The sequence below is a fragment of the Oncorhynchus mykiss genome, chromosome 17 (assembly GCF_057628025.1).
Source record: "Oncorhynchus mykiss isolate SJ-2025 chromosome 17, ASM5762802v1, whole genome shotgun sequence".
Lineage (NCBI taxonomy): Eukaryota > Metazoa > Chordata > Actinopteri > Salmoniformes > Salmonidae > Oncorhynchus > Oncorhynchus mykiss.
In genome coordinates, this window is record NC_143038.1 from 75,311,253 (window position 1) to 75,333,019 (window position 21,767).

At 45.6% G+C, this 21,767-nt stretch overlaps 1 protein-coding gene across 1 annotated transcript in view; it reads left to right on the forward strand.

The window, feature by feature from the left end:
- The first annotated feature begins 8,884 nt into the window (after positions 1-8,884).
- LOC110493305 (amphoterin-induced protein 3) overlaps positions 8,885-21,767 on the forward strand; it is a 36,076-nt gene continuing 23,193 nt past the window's right edge. Inside the window, exon 1 of the mRNA XM_036950953.2 lies at positions 8,885-12,451. Within this exon, the coding sequence (XP_036806848.2) occupies positions 10,499-12,451 (1,953 nt within the window). The 5' untranslated portion in view covers positions 8,885-10,498. The remainder of the gene's footprint in view (positions 12,452-21,767) is intronic.

The window sequence follows — 21,767 nt, forward strand, 5'->3', positions numbered from 1 at the left end:
TGTTTTGCTTGCGAAAACACCCAGGGAAATGCTAATTCCTTGACAAAACATTTGACGCTCGTCCACTGATTTTTGTCCAGGAAAGACACTTGGTCTTAATGCGGTCAGGCTGGTTGTTCACAAGTTTGTCACTTTTTCTGGGTTCATCTTTTGCATCTTTATAAAGCACATTAACTGTGTTCTGATCATGGTGAAGGCTCCTCTACAGCTGAATATGTAGCAGGAAGTCATTTTGATGACTTGCCATCAACAAGTACCCCTTCTGACGCAGTCCTTGTCAATAAGATTATTGTAGACCGCTGCGCTGCAACCACAGCTGAACTTAAAGTGGCAGGTGTAGATTAAACCACCATTAACTCTGGTCATTTCCATGGAAGAGATAGTTGATGATATTCATATTCAAGCTAAAGAAGCTGTGAAGAAGTGTCTGTCTATACAGGAGCCTATTAAAAGTGACATTGAGTGTAAAATGTGTTTTGAAAAAAATGTAAAATCCTTTTGGTGTATTAAATTCTGAAAGTAAGTTAATGCACTGTGGTTTTTGAAGTTTCACTGTAATATGTGGAACTCTACTCAAGCTGCGCCTTGGTCCACTTATTTATTCAACGATCGTGACACCCAGTTGAATACGTGTCTTGGAACAAAATTTGATACACAACGCAATCGGACTACTGGAGACTATGATCAAATTGTTGTTACTGATAAATTTGTTTATATCCCAATTTTGAAAACATTAGTTAATTTACAAACACCCTAATATGATTTGGGTGGGCATTCTATGTTCATTTTTCTATGTTTAGGAGGAGATGATGTAGACGGATTCCAGTTGAAGAAAATGTTATGACTGACGTGATGGAGATCTGTTCATGAGCCACGCTCTATTTTCAAAACAGAAGCCGTTCAGATACAGCGTTTCTATGATGATTGGATCAAAACGGGGCGTTTCTATGATGATTTTGAAACTGCAAATTCTCTTGGATCAAAACAGGGACTACATAAATCAGTAGCAATCTATTTCACCTTACGGAATTTCTCAAGTTCAGCTAATTTCTGCTTAATATTCATTTGTTTGCTTTATTTCAAGATGTTAAAACATATGGCTTTCAAACTATTTGAACTATTTTTACAGGATATTAAAGTACTTGAGCGGTATGGAATTATGGTCCCCTTGTATGATCAACCAATGTATGGAACTATTGTCCCAAGTTAGAGGTGACAACCTTGGTCTCCATTGTTTATTTGGTTTTGTTGAACCATTCAGTGCCAGATATTGTTGCTGCTTTTGTCTGAGATTATGGTCCCCTTGTGTGATCAACCAGTGTATGGAACTATTGTGACAACCTTGGTCTCCACTGTTTATTTTGATTTGTTGAACCATTCAGTGCCAGTTATTGTTGTCTTGCTGAGAAAGAGGACTTTCAGACTGAATTTGATGAAGATTCACCCAAGATAGTTATGCACTTCATGCAGAACACCAAAGAAAAGGAGATAAATCCCCGTCTTCCCTATGTGATGACGTTCTAAATTCCTTGCAGTACTTCAATACATGTGAAAACTTCTCTGTCGCCATTATTATCTTGGAGGGAGTGGCACAATATAACATGACACCGCTAATACTGCACTTGATAGACAAGTACACAACATCAACTGAAAAATACAGGAGAATAAAGAACTTTAACTATGAGCAAAACAACAAACCTCCTGCTGTGAAGTTAGGAGAGGGCTCTAATGACTTGGGGTTAAATGCTATCCAGTCCTGGTGTTTACTTCGCAATCTACCACTTATCTTTGGAGACTTAGCTTGTCCAAATAATGATCTACACTGGTATTTACTCTTGCTGTTGCTTCAGATAGTAAACATTGTTTTTTTCTCCAATGATATCAAAGGGTATTACAATTGTTTTTGTTATTCAAGGTTATTCAAGCAATTGTTTCCAAAAAAAAGAGGCTGCTACCGAAGCATCATTTTGTAGTGCATTACCCCATATTAAAATTGGACCAGTTTTACATAGCTGGTGCATGCGCTATGAAGAAAACATAATGTCTTTAATATACAATTTAAACGTTTCAAAAATGTAACTAAAGCTTTGGTAAAAAAAAAAAACACAAGTCAAATAGCAAATAGCATACAGTTGGCAGACATTTGACACCAACAGAGTCATTGATAGTAAAATGTTTTGTTCTTGAAATGTGGTAGACTGGGATGGCTGAGACTCTTCAGGTACCAATTGACACCACGGTTTTAAATGTTAAATACGCCAAACACCATGGAAATATGTATCGTTCAGGTTTCGTTGTTTGTCTTAAAAGTCCGTTGTGAGATGCTAGTTTTTCAGAAAATCCTAAATGTTGTTGTTAAAGATGAGGTTACTGTTGGTTACTTTTGCCCTACAAACAATATGTCTTGACGAGCATTTTAATGCATACAGAGTAGGGTGAACAACAGAGGGACCCTACGTAGTTGATGTTAAAGAGCTTTTCCGTCACATTTGATATATAGATGTCTTACAGTTGTGATGATTCAAGTTTGTTTATTGTCCCATACTGTTTCCTATTTCCTGTTTCCTGCACAGCTCTTTAGAACCAAGATATATTGGGTTTTTGGAGGTGAGTTTTTTAAAACTTTTAATAAAGCGGGTACAGATGCCAAAATGTCATTTTAGAGACCACTGTTTTATCGTCAGTGTTTTTGATATGTGAGATACCAGTTTCACAAAATCCTAAATGTCATTGTTAGATGGATTGAATTGCAATATTGAACTTATTTATGCACATTCGTGGCCAAAAGTTTGAGAATGACACAAATATTATTTCACAGTCTGCTGCTTCAGTGTCTTTAGATATTTTTGTCAGATGTTACTATGGAATACTGAAGTATAATTTCAAGCATTTCATACGTGTCAAAGGATTTTATTGACAAGTACATGAAGTTGATGCAAAGAGACAATATTTGCAGTGTTGACCCTTCTTTTTCAAGACCTCTGCAATCCGCCCTGGCATGCTGTCAATTAACTTCTGGGCCACATCCTGACTGATGGCAGCCCATTCTTGCATAATCAATGCTTGGAGTTTGTCAGAATTTGTGGGTTTTTGTTTGTCCACCCGCCTCTTGAGGATTGACCACAAGTTCTCAATGGGATTAAGGTCTGGGGGGTTTCATGGCCATGGAACCAAAACATCGATATTTTGTTCCTCGAGCCACTTAGTTATCACTTTCGCCTTATGGCAAGGTGCTCCATCATGCTGGAAAAGGCATTGTTCGTCACTAAACTGTTCCTGGATGGTTGGGAGAAGTTGCTCTCAGAGGATGTGCTGGTACCATTCTTTATTCATGGCTGTGTTCTTAGGCAAAATTGTGAGTGAGCCCACTCCCTTGGCTGAGAAGCAACCCCACACATGAATGGTCTCAGGATGCTTTACTGTTGGCATGACACAGGACTGATGATAGCGCTCACCTTGTCTTCTCCTGACAAACTTTTTTCCAGATGCCCCAAACAATCAGAAAGAGGATTCATCAGAGAGAATGACTTAACCCCAGTCCTCAGCAGTCCAATCCCTGTGCCTTTTGCAGAATATCAGTCTGTTCCTGATGTTTTTCCTGGAGAGAAGTGGCTTCTTTGCTGCCCTTCTTGACACCAGGCCATCCTCCAAAAGTCTTCGCCTCGCTGCGTACAGATGCACTCACACCTGCCTGCTGCCATTCCTGAGCAAGCTCTGTACTGGTGGTTCCCTGATCCCGCAGCTAAATCAACTTTAGGAGACAGTCCTGGAGCTTGCTGGACTTTCTTGGGTGCCCTTCTTCACAACAGTTGAACCGCCCTCCTTGAAATTCTTGATATGTGCAATCTTACTGGCAGAAATATCCTTGCCTGTGAAGCCCTTTTTGTGCAAAGCAATGATGACGGCACGTGTTTCCTTGCACGTAACCATGATTGACAGAGGAAGAACAATGTGTTTCCTGTCTCTCTGAGCCAGTTCCTATTTTTTTCCCCATTAGACCCCAGTGTATTTATCCCTGTGTTTCCTGTCTTTCTGTGCCAGTGTATTTATCCCTGTGTTTCCTGTCTCTCTGAGCCAGTTCCTCTTGTTTTCCCCATTAATACCCGGTGTATTTTTCCCTGTGTTTCCTGTCTCTCTGTGCCAGTGTATTTATCCCTGTGTTTCCTGTCTCTCCTGTGCCAGTGTATTTCTCCCTGTGTTTCCTGTCTCTCTGAGCCAGTTCCTCTTGTTTTCCCCATTAGTCCCCGGTGTATTTATCCCGGTGTTTCCTGTCTCTCTGTGCCAGTGTATTTATCCCTGTGTTTCCTGTCTCTCTGTGCCAGTGTATTTATCCCTGTGTTTCCTGTCTCTCTGTCCCAGTGTATTTATCCCTGTGTTTCCTGTCTCTCTGTCCCAGTGTATTTATCCCTGTGTTTCCTGTCTCTCTGTGCTAGTGTATTTATCCCTGTGTTTCCTGTCTCTCTGTGCTAGTGTATTTATCCCTGTGTTTCCTGTCTCTCTGTGCCAGTGTATTTATCCCTGTGTTTCCTGTCTCTCTGTGCTAGTGTATTTATCCCGGTGTTTCCTGTCTCTCTGTGCCAGTGTATTTATTCCTGTGTTTCCTGTCTCTCTGTGCTAGTGTATTTATCCCTGTGTTTCCTGTCTCTCTGTGCTAGTGTATTTATCCCTGTGTTTCCTGTCTCTCTGTACCCGTGTATTTATCCCTGTGTTTCCTATCTCTCTGTGTTAGTGTATTTATCCCTGTGTTTCCTGTCTCTCTGTGGTAGTGTATTTATCCCTGTGTTTCCTGTCTCTCTGTGCCAGTGTATTTATCCCTGTGTTTCCTGTCTCTCTGTGCCAGTGTATTTATCCCTGTGTTTCCTGTCTCTCTGTACTAGTGTATTTATCCCTGTGTTTCCTGTCTCTCTGTGCTAGTGTATTTATCCCTGTGTTTCCTGTCTCTCTGTGCTAGTGTATTTATCCCTGTGTTTCCTGTCTCTCTGTGCCAGTGTATTTATCCCTGTGTTTCCTGTCTCTCTGTACCAGTGTATGTATCCCTGTGTTTCCTGTCTCTCTGTGCTAATGTATTTATCCCTGTGTTTCCTGTCGCTCTGTGCTAGTGTATTTATCCCTGTGTTTCCTGTCTCTCTGTGCCAGTTTGTCTTGTCTTGCCAAGTCAACCAGCGTTTCTCCTAGCTCCTATTTTTCCCAGTCTCTGTTTTTTCCTAGCCCTCCTGGTTTTGACCCTTGCCTGTCCTAACGCAGAATCCAGCTGCCTGAACACTCTGCCTGTCCTGACCTCGAGCCTGCCTATCCCCTTGTACTGTTTGGACTCAGTACTGATCACTGAACCCTTGCCTGTTCTTACCTCGAGCCTGCCTATCCCCTGGTACTGTTTGGACTCAGTACTGATCACTGAACCCTTGCCTGTCCTGACCTCGAGCCTGCCTATCGCCTGGTACTGTTTAGACTCTGACCTGGTTTATGAACTCTAGCCTGTCCCTGACCTGACACTCCACTCTTCTGGGAAGGCTTTCTACTAGATATTGGAACATTGCTGCTATAACAGCCTCCACTCTTCTGGGAAGGCTTTCCACTAGATGTTGGAACATTGCTGCTATAACAGCCTCCACTCTTCTGGGAAGAATTTCTACTAGATGTTGGAACATTGCTGCTATAACAGCCTCCACTCTTCTGGGAAGAATTTCTACTAGATGTTGGAACACTGCTGCTATAACAGCCTCCACTCTTCTGGGAAGGCTTTCTACTAGATGTTGGAACATTGCTGCTATAACAGCCTCCACTCTTCTGGGAAGAATTTCTACTAGATGTTGGAACATTGCTGCTATAACAGCCTCCACTCTTCTGGGAAGAATTTCTACTAGATGTTGGAACACTGCTGCTATAACAGCCTCCACTCTTCTGGGAAGGCTTTCTACTAGATGTTGGAACATTGCTGCTGGGACTTGCTTCCATTAAGCCACAAGAGCATTAGTGAGGTTGGGCACTGATGTTGGACGAGTAGGCATGGCTCAGTTGTTCAAATTCATCCCAAAGGTGTGATAGGGTTGAGATCAGGGCTCTGTGCAGGCCAGTCAACTTCTTCCACACTGATCTAGACAAACCATTTCTGTATGAACCTCGCTTTATGCACAGGGGCATTGTCATGCTGAAACAGGAAAGGGCCTTTCCCAAACTGTTGCCACAAAGTTGGAAGCACAGAATTGTCTAGAATGTCATTGTATGCTGTAACGGTAAGATTTACCTTCAATGGAACAAAGGGGCCTAGCCGGGACCATGAAGAATAGCCCCGGACCATTATTCATCCTCCACCAAACTTTACAGTTGGCATTATGCATTGGAGTAGGTAGTGTTCTCCTGGCATCCTCCAAACCCAGATTTGTCTGTCAACTGGGGCGGTAGGTAGCCTAGTGGTTAGAGCGTTGGACTTGTAACCTAAAGGTTGCAAGATTGAATCTCTGAGCTGACAAGGTAAAAATCTGTCGTTCTGCCCCTGAACAAGGCAGTTAACCCACTGTTCCTAGGCCGTCATTGTAAATAAGAATGTGTTCTTAACTGACTTGCCTAGTTAAATAAAGGTAAAAAAAAAAAATTATTTAATGGTGAAGTGTAATTCATTACACCAGAGAATGTGTTTTCACTGCTCCAGAGTCCAATAAAGGCGAGCTTTACACCACTCTTGCCGACGCACTGCTCATGGGGATCTTAGGCTTGTGTGCCTTGGAAACCCATTTCATGAAGCTCCCAATGAACAGTTATTGTGCTGACGTTGCTTCCTGAGGCAGTTTGGAACTCTGTTGTGAGTGTTTCAACCGAGGACAGACGATTTGTACGTGTTACGTACTCTGGCACTCGCCGGTCCCGTTCTGTGAGCTTGTGTGGCTGACCATTTTGCGGCTGAGCTGCTGTTGTTCCTAGACGTTTCCACTTCGCAATAAAATCACTTACTGTTGACTGGGGCAGCTCTAGCAGGGCAGCAAGTTGACTAACTGACTTGTTGGAAAGGCGGCATCCTATGATGGTGGGCCATGTTGAAAGTCACCGAGCTCTTCAGGAAAGCCATTATACTGCCATTGTTTGTCTATGGAGATTGCATGGCTGTGTTCTCAATTTTATACACCTGTCAGAAACAAGCGTGGCTGAAATAGCCACATCCACTAATTTGAAGGGGTGTCCACATACTTTTGTATATATATAGTTTGAAAATCAAACCAGCCAATAGGGGACCATAAAGCTCTCCCATAAGATTGGCTGGTGAGTAAAACCAGCCAATAGGGGACCATGAAGCTCTGCCAGAAGCTTGGCTGGTGAGTAAACCCAGCCAATAGGGGACCATAAAGCTCTCCCAGAAGCTTGGCTGGTGAGTAAAACCAGCCAATAGGGGACCATGACGCTCTGCCAGAAGCTTGGCTGGTGAGTAAACCCAGCCAATAGGGGACCATAAAGCTCTCCCAGAAGCTTGGCTGGTGAGTAAAACCAGCCAATAGGGGACCATAAAGCTCTCCCAGAAGCTTGGCTGGTGAGCAAACCAGCCAATAGGGGACCAGCACATCAGACTAACAAAAGGTACACTCGAAAAAAGACGTTGCAGAAAGCTTACTTCATTTTTCTTTTCTTTGTAATTATTTTCAATGCATCATACAGATCTATTGGCTTTGCAGCGTTCTTCAGTGACTGACCCAAAATTAAGAACAGTCTTTGACTTATGTACAGCCTCAGTGAGCATAGCCTTGCTATAGGCAGACCTGGCTCTCAAGAGAAGACAGGATATATGCCCACTGTCTAGAAAATGAGGTAGAAACTGAGCTGCACTTCCTAACCTCCCAAATTTTATGACCACATTAGAGGCACATATTTCCCACAGATCACACAGATCCACAAAGCATTTGAAATCAAATCAAACATTGATTAACTCCATTATCTATTAGGTGAAATACCACAGTGTGACATCACAGCAGCACGATTTGTGACCTGCTGCCACAAGAAAAGAGCAACCAGTGAAGAACAAACACCTTTGTAAATACAACCCATATTTATGTTAATTTATTTTTTAATATTTGCACATTGTTACAACACTGTACATGTCCATAATATAACATTTGAAATGTCTCTATTACCTTGGAACTTATGTCAGTGTAATGTTTACTATTAATTTATACTATTAATTTCTGATTGTTTATTTCACTTTTGTTTATTATTTATTTCCCTTGCTTTGGAAATGTAAACATGTTTCCCATGCCAATAAAGCCCTTTGAATTTAATTGAGAGAGAGAAAAGAGGGAGAGAAAGAGAGAGAGTGAGAGAAAGAGCAAGAGAGATAGTGAGAGAGAGAGAGAGAGAGAGAGGGAGGGCGAGAGAGCAGCGAAAGCGCGCGAGAGAGAGTGAGCGGGTGATAGGGAAGGAGGCGCCATATGAGGCTGAGGGAGAGAGCAGTCAAACTTCACAGGGAATGGGGTGGAAAGCGGGAGGGACGGACTCAAACGCAGGAAGGATTAAATGAGAGAGCGAGAGATAGTGAGAGAGAGCAAGAGAGAGAGAGAGAGTGAAAGACGGCAAGAGAGACAGCGTGAGAGAAAGAGCGAGAGAGAGAGAGCTAGAGAGAGAGAGAGAGAGAGCTAGAGAGAGAGAGAGAGAGAGATAGTGAGAGAGCTAGAGAGAGAGAGTCAGATGCGTAGTGTAGCGTTGGGATAGGACCAGAAGAAGCTCCACACGCGACTCAACGCAGAGCAGCCACACAGAGACGAAGTCACAACCCTCCATCACACTCTTCTCACTGGATACTACAGCAACCTGTCCTATCATAGATGTCTCACTGGATACTACAGCAACCTGTCCTATCATAGATGTCTCACTGGATACTACAGCAACCTGTCCTATCATAGATGCTTCACTGCATACTACAGCATATCATCATCCTAAACTGTAGCATACTACAGACAACCTGAGCAGAGGAAAATACTCAACTAGTTTTACAACTTTTCTTTTGGACACCGGTGTCTCAGATGAAATCCCCTGACGATGGAGTCGATTATTAATTAAGTTTATTCCCACAGAGTGTGCCGCTTATATTTTCTAAAGACTCCTCCCTGTGTGATCGGAGGAGAAGACGGGAGGACGGAAGATTCTTGAGGTTTTGGTTTGTAGGTTACCAGCCTACTATCAAGGAGAATGAGTATTTTTTCTATAATGGATACTGGGCTCCCGAGGAGGGTGTTTCTATAAATAATTATTGGGCTTCGTTTCGATAAATCATCCGTCAGCTCAAGGAGAGAGAAGATTGTTTTGTATTGACCGAGAGAGAGAGAGAGAGAGGGGTGAGTGAAACCTGAACTGCCTGTCTGTGCAGCTGGCTATATGAATGTGTTAAGTGGGCTGGACAGAATGCTGACTTTTTTTTTTCCAAACCCATCCCTCGTTCTCTCTGTGCCCGTACTATCAGTCGCAGGCAGCTGGGTTAGTGACTTGTCTGACTGGATAAAAGGACATTAGATTATAACGTAAAGAAAAAGGAGAGGAGACGGCAGTGGACTACGGCTTCCCCAGACATGGTGGTGACATCAACAAGCTAAGAAGAGAACTACAACTGTCCATTTCCGTGGACCGTAAAGATGATAAATGGACAATAAAGTATTCTTCTTCTAAACGGAGAAAGAACTACAACGGAATTGCTTGTCTATAAAGCTTATCGAGGACCATTAAGAGAGAGGACTCCAGTAGGACTCTAGCAGCCACGTGTTTTTATTATAGCTCTGAAGACAGAGGAAGTCGTCAGACCAGCGTACAGTTTAAACAGGGTGTCTGATGAGTACTGCCACAGCAACAGTTCCAGGAGTGGATTTAATGAGACACTGACATGATATTTATGGACTTTGAGTAGGTGAGGAGTATAAACTTAATCCACTTTCAGCTACTGAGCTGTGATGCAGAAGTACATTAACCCTAATCCACTTTCAGCTATCACTGAGCTGTGATGCAGATGTACAGTACATCCCCAGAGCCAAATAATGATCATGGGCATTTCGTCAGGGATCAAACCCAACCAGGGCAGGGACTGAGTGACTTTTGAGGCCCAAACCCAACCAGGGCAGGGACTGAGTGACCTTTGAGGCCCAAACCCAACCAGGGCAGGGACTGAGTGACCTTTGGGGCTATTGAACTAGTTATTTTCTCCTCTCTGCTTTTCCGGCCAAGTGGAAAGGCAGGCTGTTCTGGCAGTTGTCAATCTACGGCTGTAGCTGCTATAATCCCCAACCAATCCAAGCTCCTGTTGAGACAGAAACAGTACAACAACTCCCAACTCCACTCCCATTTGGAAACAGAGAGGAAGACAGAGAGAGACAGAGAGAGAGAGAGAAAGCACTAACCAAACTCCTATTGAGACATAGAGAGACTTTACACTCACCAAAACAGAGACCGTGCACCAAACCAAGCCCCACGGACGGACGTACAGATTCCACGCCTGGTGACACTCTGGCTACTCTCCCGTCCCATCGGCGCCATGTTCTGGTCTCAGGGTGTAGCTGCCCCTCTGGTGCTGGTGTTGAACCCTCTCCTCCTAGTGTTGCTGCTGCAACAGCAGGTAACTGAGGCTGAGGTCTGGGCTGAGGATGAGGTCTGGGCTGAGGCCGAGATAGGGGCTGATGCTGGGGTCGGAGCAGAGGCCGGGGTTGGGGTTGGGGTCTGGGTTGATGCCGGAGTTGGGGCTGAGGCCAATGTTGGGGATGAGGCTGGGGTCAGGGGTGAGGCTGGGGTCAGGGGTAAGGCTGGGGTCAGGGGTAAGGCTGAGGTCGGGGCTGAGGTTGTGACTGAGGATGGGGTCGGGGCTGATTCTGGGGTTGGTGCTTGGGTCAGGGCTAAGGCTGAGGTTGGGGCTGTGGCTGTGACTGAGGCTGGGGTCAGGGCTAAGGCTAAGGTCAGGGCTGAGACTGTGACTGAGGCTGGGGTTGGGACTGAGGTCGGGGCTGATTCTGGGGTCGGTGCTTGGGTCAGGGCTAAGGCTGAGGTCAGGGCTGGGGTTGGGGCTGGGGTTGAGACTGTGACTGAGGTCGGGGTTGAGGCCGGACCTGGGGCTGAGGCTGGACCTGGGGCTGAGACCGGACCTGGGGCTGAGGTCAGTTTCGGAGCTTGTTTGGCTGGGGTCGGGACTAGTGAGGCTGAGGATGGGGCTGAGGTCGGGGCTAGTGAGGCTGAGGCTGAGGTCAGCAGCTGTCCCAAGGGATGCCTGTGTTGCTCTGACATCCTCAGCTGCGCCGACCAGGGTCTGAAGGCGCTGCCCTCTGAGCTGCATGCGTACATCACCACCCTAGACCTCAACCACAACCACCTGACTGAGTTGAAGGAGGGAAGCTTTGCCGCGCTGCCCCGTCTGGAGTCCCTCCGCCTGGCTCACAACCGGCTGAAATGCCTTGAGGCCGGAACCTTCCGGAACAGCAGATCGCTACGGCAACTGGACCTTTCGTCCAATCAGCTAGACAAAGTGGAGGTGCACTACTTTCTGGAGCTGACAGGATTGGAGGAGCTGCTGCTCTTCAACAACCGCATCGTTCGGGTGGAGAGCAAGGCCCTTGCGGCACTCGGTAACCTGCGCAAGGCCTACGTCAGCCACAACCACCTCACGGACTTCCCATTCTTCTCCATCCAGGAGGACAGCCACCCCTTCCTGGCCACCATGGACCTGTCCTCCAACAGCATGTCCAAACTCCCCCTGGTGGACATCGAGACCCTGCCGGCGGCCTTGCAGAGCGGACTCTTCCTCCACAACAACACCCTGATCTGCGAGTGCGAAATGTACAATATGTTCCGGCGCTGGGAACAGAAGGGATTCACCTCCGTCAGGGATTTTCGTGAGGAATACACCTGCCTGGTGTACGGGGAACGCAAGGCCTCCGTTAAGTTTTTCCAGCACAGACGCTTCTTTGAACTGAACTTAAACTGCAGTTCGGCGGTGGCTGGAGCTGTCAGGGAGCCTGAGGGCAGCCTGCTGGTGTACGAAGGAGATGGCGTGGTTCTGGACTGTCACACCACGCTCAGAGGACAGCACCTGACCTACCTGTGGGTCTCACCTCACCATGGAGCCGGTGCTCCGCCGGAGAACAACGGCACTCTCCGCATGCACGCCAACGGCAGCCTGGAGATCTTATCAGCGCAGGCTGAGGACTCCGGCGTGTACTGGTGCAAGGTCTTCGACGCAGTCAAGAAGAACGAGTCATGGGAGGTCAACGTGACGGTGTTGATGCGGCACGACGAGGCCGAGCCCTTCAACACGGGGTTTACAACCCTCATAGGGTGCGTGACGACCCTCGTCCTGGTCCTCATGTACCTCTACCTGACCCCCTGCCGCTGCTGGTGCTGCAAGCACCCCCTGCCGCCGGGTACCCCCAGCCCCGCCAACGATCAGTCCTCGATCCTGACCTCCCCCCCACCCAGCACCACAGAGGGCCCAGGCCGCAAGGTCAGTAACAACAAGCATGTGGTGTTTCTGGAGCCCATCAAAGAGGTGTAGCACGGCTGGCTAAGGGCGGTTTTTAGTTTCGAGGCACCCCATCACCTCAGTCTTCTGACTCACCCATTGTGCCATAACACCAGACAGACAGCCATCTTCTACTGTACCTTCCCTCTACCCAACACCTTCCTCCTCTACTCCACCCCACTCCCAGAGAAGGTTTGTTTGGCTACCTACCAGGCAGGGAGTTAGACACTGCCTCTCATTGTAGCGGTAAGGCAGCAGAGATAAAGAGAGGGAGTAGGGAGAAAGGCAGAGAGACAGAAATAGAGACAGGAAGAGAGGCAGGGAGACAGAAAGCAAGACAGCGAAAGAGAGCAGAGAAATGAAAACCCAGCATAAACTCAACTGGCCCAGACAGGTTTGACTGGACTGCCTTTTCAGAAGAGTAAAGCTGCATGGAGCCTGCATACTGAGTGAGAAACAGAGACACTAGGTTAGGGTGTCTTTCCCAAAGTGCCGTGGTTTTTCAGAAATCCAGATTTGAAGATTCCTGGAATTACGAGGGGGAATACGCAGGAAATCAGGGAATTCTCCAACCAGGATTTCTGGAAAAAAAATCAGGGAATTCATGGAATGTTACCCGAATTTTGTAACCCAACACAGAGGGAATATCTATAACAAAACAAAACAGGATAGAGCTGTCCCTCTTAGCACGGCTTGTACCCTTTAATAAAGCACATCTACTGTTATGGATGCTTTGTCTAGAAACATAAAATCAATCAGTCATACTTGTACATCTTGATTTTTATTTATTTTTTTATAGCAAGTCAGATTATTATCAGAATCAGATCTATAAAGTTTACACTTTATAGAAGAAAGTAGGATAGAGAAAATGTCATTTGAAACCCCCACTGTAACCCTAACCCTAACCCTAACCCTAACCCTAACCCTAACCCTAACCCTAACCCTAACCCTGACCCTAACCCTAACCCTAACCCTAACCCTAACCCTAACCCTAACCCTAACCCTGACCCTAACCCTAACCCTAACCCTAACCCTAACCCTAACCCTAACCCTAACCCTAACCCTGTAACCCTGTTGAACATCTTCGCTGTTGATTTACAAAGAAAAGTATAAACAGAAAACACAGTACGTGTGCAGAACGGTTGAACAGCAGACCTGCTGTGATTACGATGAGAGGAGATCGAGGGGATTGTTGCTGTTGAACATGTTTCTTATTGACGTTCAGCCACGTTGGTTGCTACACAACATCTGAAAAATACAGAATATTGAGCGACAAAGTGCCAACTAACTAAAGTTGTGGAAAATGTGTCGCTAGATTGAAAAGGACTTTCCAAAACAGACAGCTTGTTGTTTTCCAACTGGAATTATTTACTTCCTCTATCACCACGTACCCCAACACCCTTCTCCCCCTCCCTACTTCCTCTCTCTCCCTACTTCCTCTCTCTCCCTACTTCCTCTCTCTCCCTACTTCCTCTCTCTCCCTACTTCCTCTCTCTCCCTACTTTCTCTCTCTCTCTCTTACTCGCATCCTTTCTTTTTCAATCAGTTAATAAATCTTACTTAATAAATTCATATTAGTTAATAAAGCTTCTTGGACCGCAGAGGTAAATGTCTTCTGCCTTGTTATTGTAATGTGTCTGTGGCCAAAGATTAGGGGTGAGTGTGTGTGTTGTCTTGTGTGTATACTCAAGTCTTTACGAGATATAATATGATATGCTAGCGAAGACGGAAACAGAGAAGGGTCAGCTGGTTGTCTTTTTTGAGATGCGATACGGACTGTATGATTTCTACTGCTGATAACAGGGTAATTTACATTTGATTTCAATCCCTTTTTGACCACACCCATTTTTGATTTGAACAAAACTTTCCATACATATTTGCCAAGTAGTCAGTGACTTTTTGGACCTGAATGCCAAAATATTCAGGAGATAAGAGGTTCTCAAAGTTGACCCATTTTGCACACCCCACCATACCATGAGACATCCATGTCTTCATCACTGGAAAATATAAACGGTTGAGTTTGATATCATTTCATAACCTACAATCACCCAGGTCAATATACTGCCACACAAGATAATGACCACCCATGGCCTGCCCGGGTGGCACAGTGGTTAAGGGCGCTGTACTGCCATCAGAGACTCTGGGTTCTCTGTCGTAACCGGCCGCGACCGGGAGGTCCATGGGGCGACGCACAATTGGCCTATCGTCGTCCGGGTTAGGGAGGGCTTGGTCGGTAGGGATGTCCTTGTCTCATCGCGCACCAGCGACTCCTGTGGCGGACCGGGCGCAGTGCGCGCTAACCAAGGTTGCCAGGTGCACAGTGTTTCCTCCGACACATTGGTGCGGCTGGCTTCCGGGTTGGATGCGCGCTGTGTTAAGAAGCAGTGCGGCTTGGTTGGGTTGTGTATCGGAGGACGCATGACTTTCAACCTTCGTCTCTCCCGAGCCCTTACGGGAGTTGTAGCGATGAGATAAGATAGTAGCTACTACAACAATTGGATACCACGAAATTGGGGAGAAAAAGGGGTAAAACAAAAAAAACACCCAGGTCAATATACTGCCACACAAGATAATGACCACCCAGGTCAATATACTGTCACACAAGATAATGACCACCCAGGTCAATATACTGCCACACAAGATAATGACCACCCAGGTCAATATACTGCCACACAAGATAATGACCACCCAAGTCAATATACTGCCACACAAGATAATGACCACCCAGGTCAATATACTGTCTCACAAGATAATGACCACCCAGGTCAATATACTGTCACACAAGATAATGACCACCCAGGTCAATATACTGTCACACAAGATAATGACCACCCAGGTCAATATACTGTCACACAAGATAATGACCACCCAGGTCAATATACTGTCACACAAGATAATGACCACCCACGTCAATATACTGCCACACAAGATAATGACCACCCAGGTCAATATACTGCCACACAAGATAATGACCACCCAGGTCAATATACTGTCACACAAGATAATGACCACCCAGGTCAATATACTGTCACACAAGATAATGACCACCCAGGTCAATACACTGTCACACAAGATAATGACCACCCACGTCAATATACTGCCACACAAGATAATGACCACCCAGGTCAATATACTGTCACACAAGATAATGACCACCCAGGTCAATATTCTGTCACACAAGATAATGACCACCCAGGTCAATATACTGTCACACAAGATAATGACCACCCACGTCAATATACTGCCACACAAGATAATGACCACCCAGGTCAATACACTGCCACACAAGATATCAATATACTGTCACACAAGATAACGACCACCCAGGTCAATATACTGTCCCACAATGACTCCCAACACACACATACATGCAATTATGCCGCACACACATCTACTTAAGTGCATATACACACACAAAACACACACACACACACACACGTTACTCTGGATAAGAATGAGAGGCGATGGGAGTGCTGGGGATTGGCTAAAAGGAAGAATAGCCTAACTAACTGTTTCTGTCTCATGCTGTCGCCATACTTGAAGCAGAGGTTATGATGCTCCATACTGTGTGTGTGTGTGTGTGTTTCAGTGTCTGGGTGAGAACAGGAAAGAAGGAAAGTACAAGTAGTGTAGCATTTACTAAACCCATATTTACTAAACCCACATTTACTAAACCCACATTTACCAAACCCACATTTACTACACCCACATTTACTAAACCCACATTTACTAAACCCACATTTACTACACCCACATTCACTAAACCCATATTTACTAAACCAACATTTACTAAACCCACATTTACTAAACCCACATTTACTAAACCCATATTTACTAAACCCATATTTACTAAACCCATATTTACTAAACCAACATTTACTAAACCCACATTTACTAAACCCACATTTACTAAACCCATATTTACTAAACCCATATTTACTAAACCAACATTTACTAAACCCACATTTACTAAACCCACATTTACTAAACCCACATTTACTAAACCCACATTTACTAAACCCACATTTACTAAACCCATATTTACTAAACCCATATTTACTAAACCCATATTTACTAAACCAACATTTACTAAACCCACATTTACTAAACCCACATTTACTAAACCCACATTTACCAAACCCACATTTACTAGACCCACATTTACTAAACCCACATTTACTACACCCACATTTACTACACCCACATTTACAAGACCCACATTTACTAAACCCACATTTACTAAACCCACATTTACTAGACCCACATTTACTAAACCCACATGTACTAAACCCACACATTATTGGATGCTTTACAGTAGTGCCTGGCCTGCTCTGGCCTCCTCTCAAACAAACAGAGGTAAAGACATGAACACAACACACGTCCCACTAAAAAGTAGATTGTTGTGTGCTACTTCTAAAAGAGAGAGACACAATCGAGATCACACATTTGTCAACCCAGTGAGATGGTTCCATGGCTGGCTGAACAGTCTCAGCGGGACTTGAATTTGAGCCACAGTTTGTGTGTGAGGAGATCTGGATTATTGACCATTTGAGCTGTGTTGAGTGAGAGAGAGACTCCCCTCCCGTCCTTTCAGGTTTGGAGCTAAGTGCCTCAGTCATCTCAGTCTCCTTCTCTCTATTTTTCTTACTCTCCCCTCTCCTCTCTTTTCCTCTCCTCTCCTCTCCTCTCCTCCTCTCCTCTCCCTCTTGTCTCCTCTCCCTCTCTCCTCTCCTGTCCCTCTTTCCTCTTCTGTCTCCTCCCTCTATCCTCTCCTCTCCCTCCTGTCTCCTCCCCTTTTATTCTCCTCTCCCTCTCTCCTCTCCCTCCTTTCTCCTCTCTCTCTCTCCTTTCCTCCCCCTCCTGTCTCCCCCCTCTCTCCTCTCCTCCCCCTCCTGACTCCTCACTTTTTCTTCTCCTCTTCCTCTCCTGTCCCTCTCTCCTCTCCCACTTGTCTCCTCTCCTCTCCATCTTTCCTCTTCTGTCTCCTCTCCTCTCCGTCCTGTCTCCTCTCTCCTCTCCGGTCCCTCTTTCCTCTTCTGTCTCCTCCCTCTTTCCACTCCTCTCCCTCTCTCCTCTCCATCTCCTATTCTCTGGTCTCCAGTAGAAAACCTCTTTAGCTCAGTGGCCTGGTAAAGATAAAGACTACAGCCATGAATCCAGATGGAGTATATATACTGTATATGTGTATTCTATTGCCTCTTTAAGTAGATACATTCTGTGCTGGATTCATTTTCAACACTGATATTTTCAATTAACGCTTAATTTTTCACATCTCTGTTATTCCTAAAGAAACATTCTTGTTTTCCTGATCCAACTAGTGTATATAATCGTGTGTGACGTCGCCAGAGCCAGGGCCTGGACGGTAAAGGGCTGTGTTAGAGATGGATGCTGAAGGTTGTGTTCCTGGCTGACTGGCTCCGCGTGATTGGGTATGAAAAATGAAATACTCCGGCTAGCATCACAGTGATTGGAGGAAATTAAGAAATTGCACAACCGATTAACTCAATGTATCTACGACCGACGAGGACTAAACGAAAAGAGGGAATACTTAGGAGGAAAGAATTAAAATTTTAAAAGGGAATAGGCTACTTAAAAATGCAAAACAAGAATAAAAGAACTCTGCGTTGGCACATCGTCACATTAAACAGCATTAACAATGAGAGTAAATATAGGTAGATTGGGTCTATTTATCAATGAGAGTAAATATAGGTAGAATGGCTCTATTTATATTGTTATCAATGAGAGTAAATATAGGTAGAATGGCTCTATTTACATTGTTGTCAATTAGAGTAGATATAGGTAGAATGGGTCTATTTATATTTTTATCAATGAGAGTAAATAGACAGTATCTCTAATTACAACCTCCCAGTAGCCAGCCAGCCCCCTGCACCTCCTCCTCCTCCCCACAGACAGTATCCCTCAATACAACCTCCCAGCAGCCAGCCAGCCCCCTGCACCTCCTCCTCCTCCCCACAGACAGTATCCCTCAATACAACCTCCCAGCAGCCAGCCAGCCCCCTGCACCTCCTCCTCCTCCCCACAGACAGTATCCCTCAATACAACCTCCCAGCAGCCAGCCAGCCCCATGCACCTCCTCCTCCTCCCCACAGACAGTATCCCTCAATACAACCTCCCAGCAGCCAGCCAGCCCCCTGCACCTCCTCCTCCCCACAGACAGTATCCCTCAATACAACCTCCCAGCAGCCAGCCCCCTGCACCTCCTCCTCCTCCCCACAGACAGTATCCCTCAATACAACCTCCCAGCAGCCAGCCAGCCCCCTGCACCTCCTCCTCCTCCCCACAGACAGTATCCCTCAATACAACCTCCCAGCAGCCAGCCAGGGCCCTGCACCTCCTCCTCCCCACAGACAGTGTCCCTCATTACAACCTCCCAGCAGCCAGCCAGGGCCCTGCACCTCCTCCTCCCCACAGACAGTGTCCCTCATTACAACCTCCCAGCAGCCAGCCAGCCCCCTGCACCTCCTCCTCCCCACAGACAGTGTCCCTCATTACAACCTCCCAGCAGCCAGCCCCCTGCACCTCCTCCTCCCCACAGACAGTATCCCTCAATACAACCTCCCAGCAGCCAGCCCCCTGCACCTCCTCTTCCCCACAGACAGTGTCCCTCATTACAACCTCCCAGCAGCCAGCCAGGGCCCTGCACCTCCTCCTCCCCACAGACAGGGTCCCTCATTACAACCTCCCAGCAGCCAGCCAGCCCCCTGCACCTCCTCTTCCCCACAGACAGTGTCCCTCATTACAACCTCCCAGCAGCCAGCCAGCCCCCTGCACCTCCTCCTCCTCCCCACAGACAGTATCCCTCAATACAACCTCCCAGCAGCCAGCCAGCCCCCTGCACCTCCTCCTCCACCCCACAGACAGTATCTCTAATTACAACCTCCCAGCAGCCAGCCAGCCACCTGCACCTCCTCCTCCTCCCCACAAACAGTATCTCTAATTACAACCTCCCAGCAGCCAGCCAGCCCCCTGCACCTCCTCCTCCTCCCCACAGACAGTATCCCTCAATACAACCTCCCAGCAGCCAGCCAGCTCCCTGCACCTCCTCCCTCTCCTCCCCACAGACAGTATCCCTCAATTACAACCCCCCAGCAGCCAGCCAGCCCCCTGCACCTCCTCCTCACTAACATTGCTAACAATGTAAATAGAGCCATTCTACCTATATTTACTCTCATTGTTAACAATGTAAATAGAGCCATTCTACCTATATTTACTCTCATTGATAAATAGAGCCATTCTACCTATATTTACTCTCATTGATAACAATGTAAATAGACCCATTCTACCTATATTTACTCTCATTGATAACAATGTAAATAGACCCATTCTATCTATATTTACTCTCATTGATAACAATGTAAATAGAGCCATTCTATCTATATTTACTCTCATTGATAACAATGTAAATAGACCCATTCTACCTATATTTACTCTCATTGATAAATAGAGCCATTCTACCTATATTTACTCCCATTGATAAATAGACCCAGTAGTCTGGTCTCTGCACTCCATCCATTACCAATGGGCAATTCAGACAGAAAGTATGAACGCCATCGTAGCAGAACAACAGAGGATAAATCAACTTCTATCTCCACCAGGCTGCCATTTTAATGTCCTCCCTCCTTCCTGTGCTATGTTATTCATAGACATCCATGTTATCCTCAGCGTTAGCCCAGAATGTGTGTGTCAGGGTTTCCGTTAGCGGCTTTTGTCAGGTTGTTGTTGTTGTTGTTGTTGTTGTTGTGGTTGTTGTTGTTGTTGTTGTTGTTGAAAAGCTGATAAGTAAAATTGCCGCTGGCCAATTGTCCCGGGAGAAGAAGAAAAAAATCCCATTGCTAAATATTGCCTTTGTGCCTATCAGAGAGCATCGGGCCTCCCTTGACCCAAAAAATTAAATAAAAAAATGTGCCAATCAGCGTCGAGCTAAACTGAGCGAGCTCAACTGTGAATGGTCCTGGCGCACCAAAACAAAGTGTCAAGGGGAAACCAGCTTGGATTTGACGTCACTCCTATCAAATCCCATTGAGAGCCAACGTCATGGACGTCAACAAAAACTTGAATTGTTGCATCTCGTTGTGCTGTCGTTCCCCGGTGGCCAGCTAGCCAGCCTTTCCCTAAATTAGCCATGGATGGAGATAGGGATTTGGACTTGTGTTTTTACTTAATTCTCCATACTGGTCAATGATTATAATGGCAAGATTGTACAATTCCTACATTGTTGTGTCCCTGGTCTGAGAGGATGGAAGTTCAATATGTAGCTAGATGTAGAAGGCTAATGTTAACTAGCTAACGTTGCCCATGAGTGGAAGATAGACTGTTTCGTCAACATGAGAGGAGGATGGCATTGGCGTTTCTCTACAAGTAGGGTGAGTCAACATGTTCTGCACGAACCCAGCTTACGTTGATTGGACTAAATTGTTTTTGGTATCTTTTAGTTGTCACTGTATTAAACTAACTAGAAGTGATTTGATGATGTTGAAATGTTGAAGTTGAAATAGTGCTGGAACAGTGGAGGCAGCTCCTGTTTTATTTGTGACTTGCGGTTAACTCTCTGTGGTTCTAAATCAATAGTGGTGATAAGTGGTCCGAAGATATGGGGGAACATTAACGTGCTTGACCGTGCTGTAGGTTACTGTACATTCAATATGATTTGTGGACTTCACTGGACAGAGGTTGCTATCCAGTTGCTATCCAATTTTGTGATAAAACAAAAGGTGTGGTTGAATTTATTCTGCCACTGTGTCTTCTAATTGTCTCAGCCTTTAGGTCTTACAGTATAGCACGGTGTCAAGGCATATGAACTAACAGGTTATAGATTAAACAACGCAATTATCACAATAATAATTAAACAATTAATACACTGCAACATGTCAGCTAAAGCGTTTGAATTCACAAATGTATTTGACTGTTTTAATATTATTTAATATATATATATATATTTTAATATTTTAATATTTCTTGGACTCCTCCTTGGTCTCGTTCTTGGACTCCTTCTGGGACTCGTACTTGGACTTCTCCATGTTCTCCTTCTTGGACTCCTCCTTTGTTCTCCTACTTGATCTCTTTCTTGGACTCCTCCTTGATCTCCGACTTGATCTCCTTCTTGTTCCACTTCTTGGACTTCTCCTTGATTTCCTCGGTCTCCTTCATGGTCTCCTCCTTTGATCTCCTTCTTGGACTTCTTCTTGGACTCCTCCTCGGACTCTTCGATCTCCGACTTGGACTTCTCATTGATCTCCTCGATCTCCTCCTCGATCTCCTTCTTGTTCTCCTTCTTGAT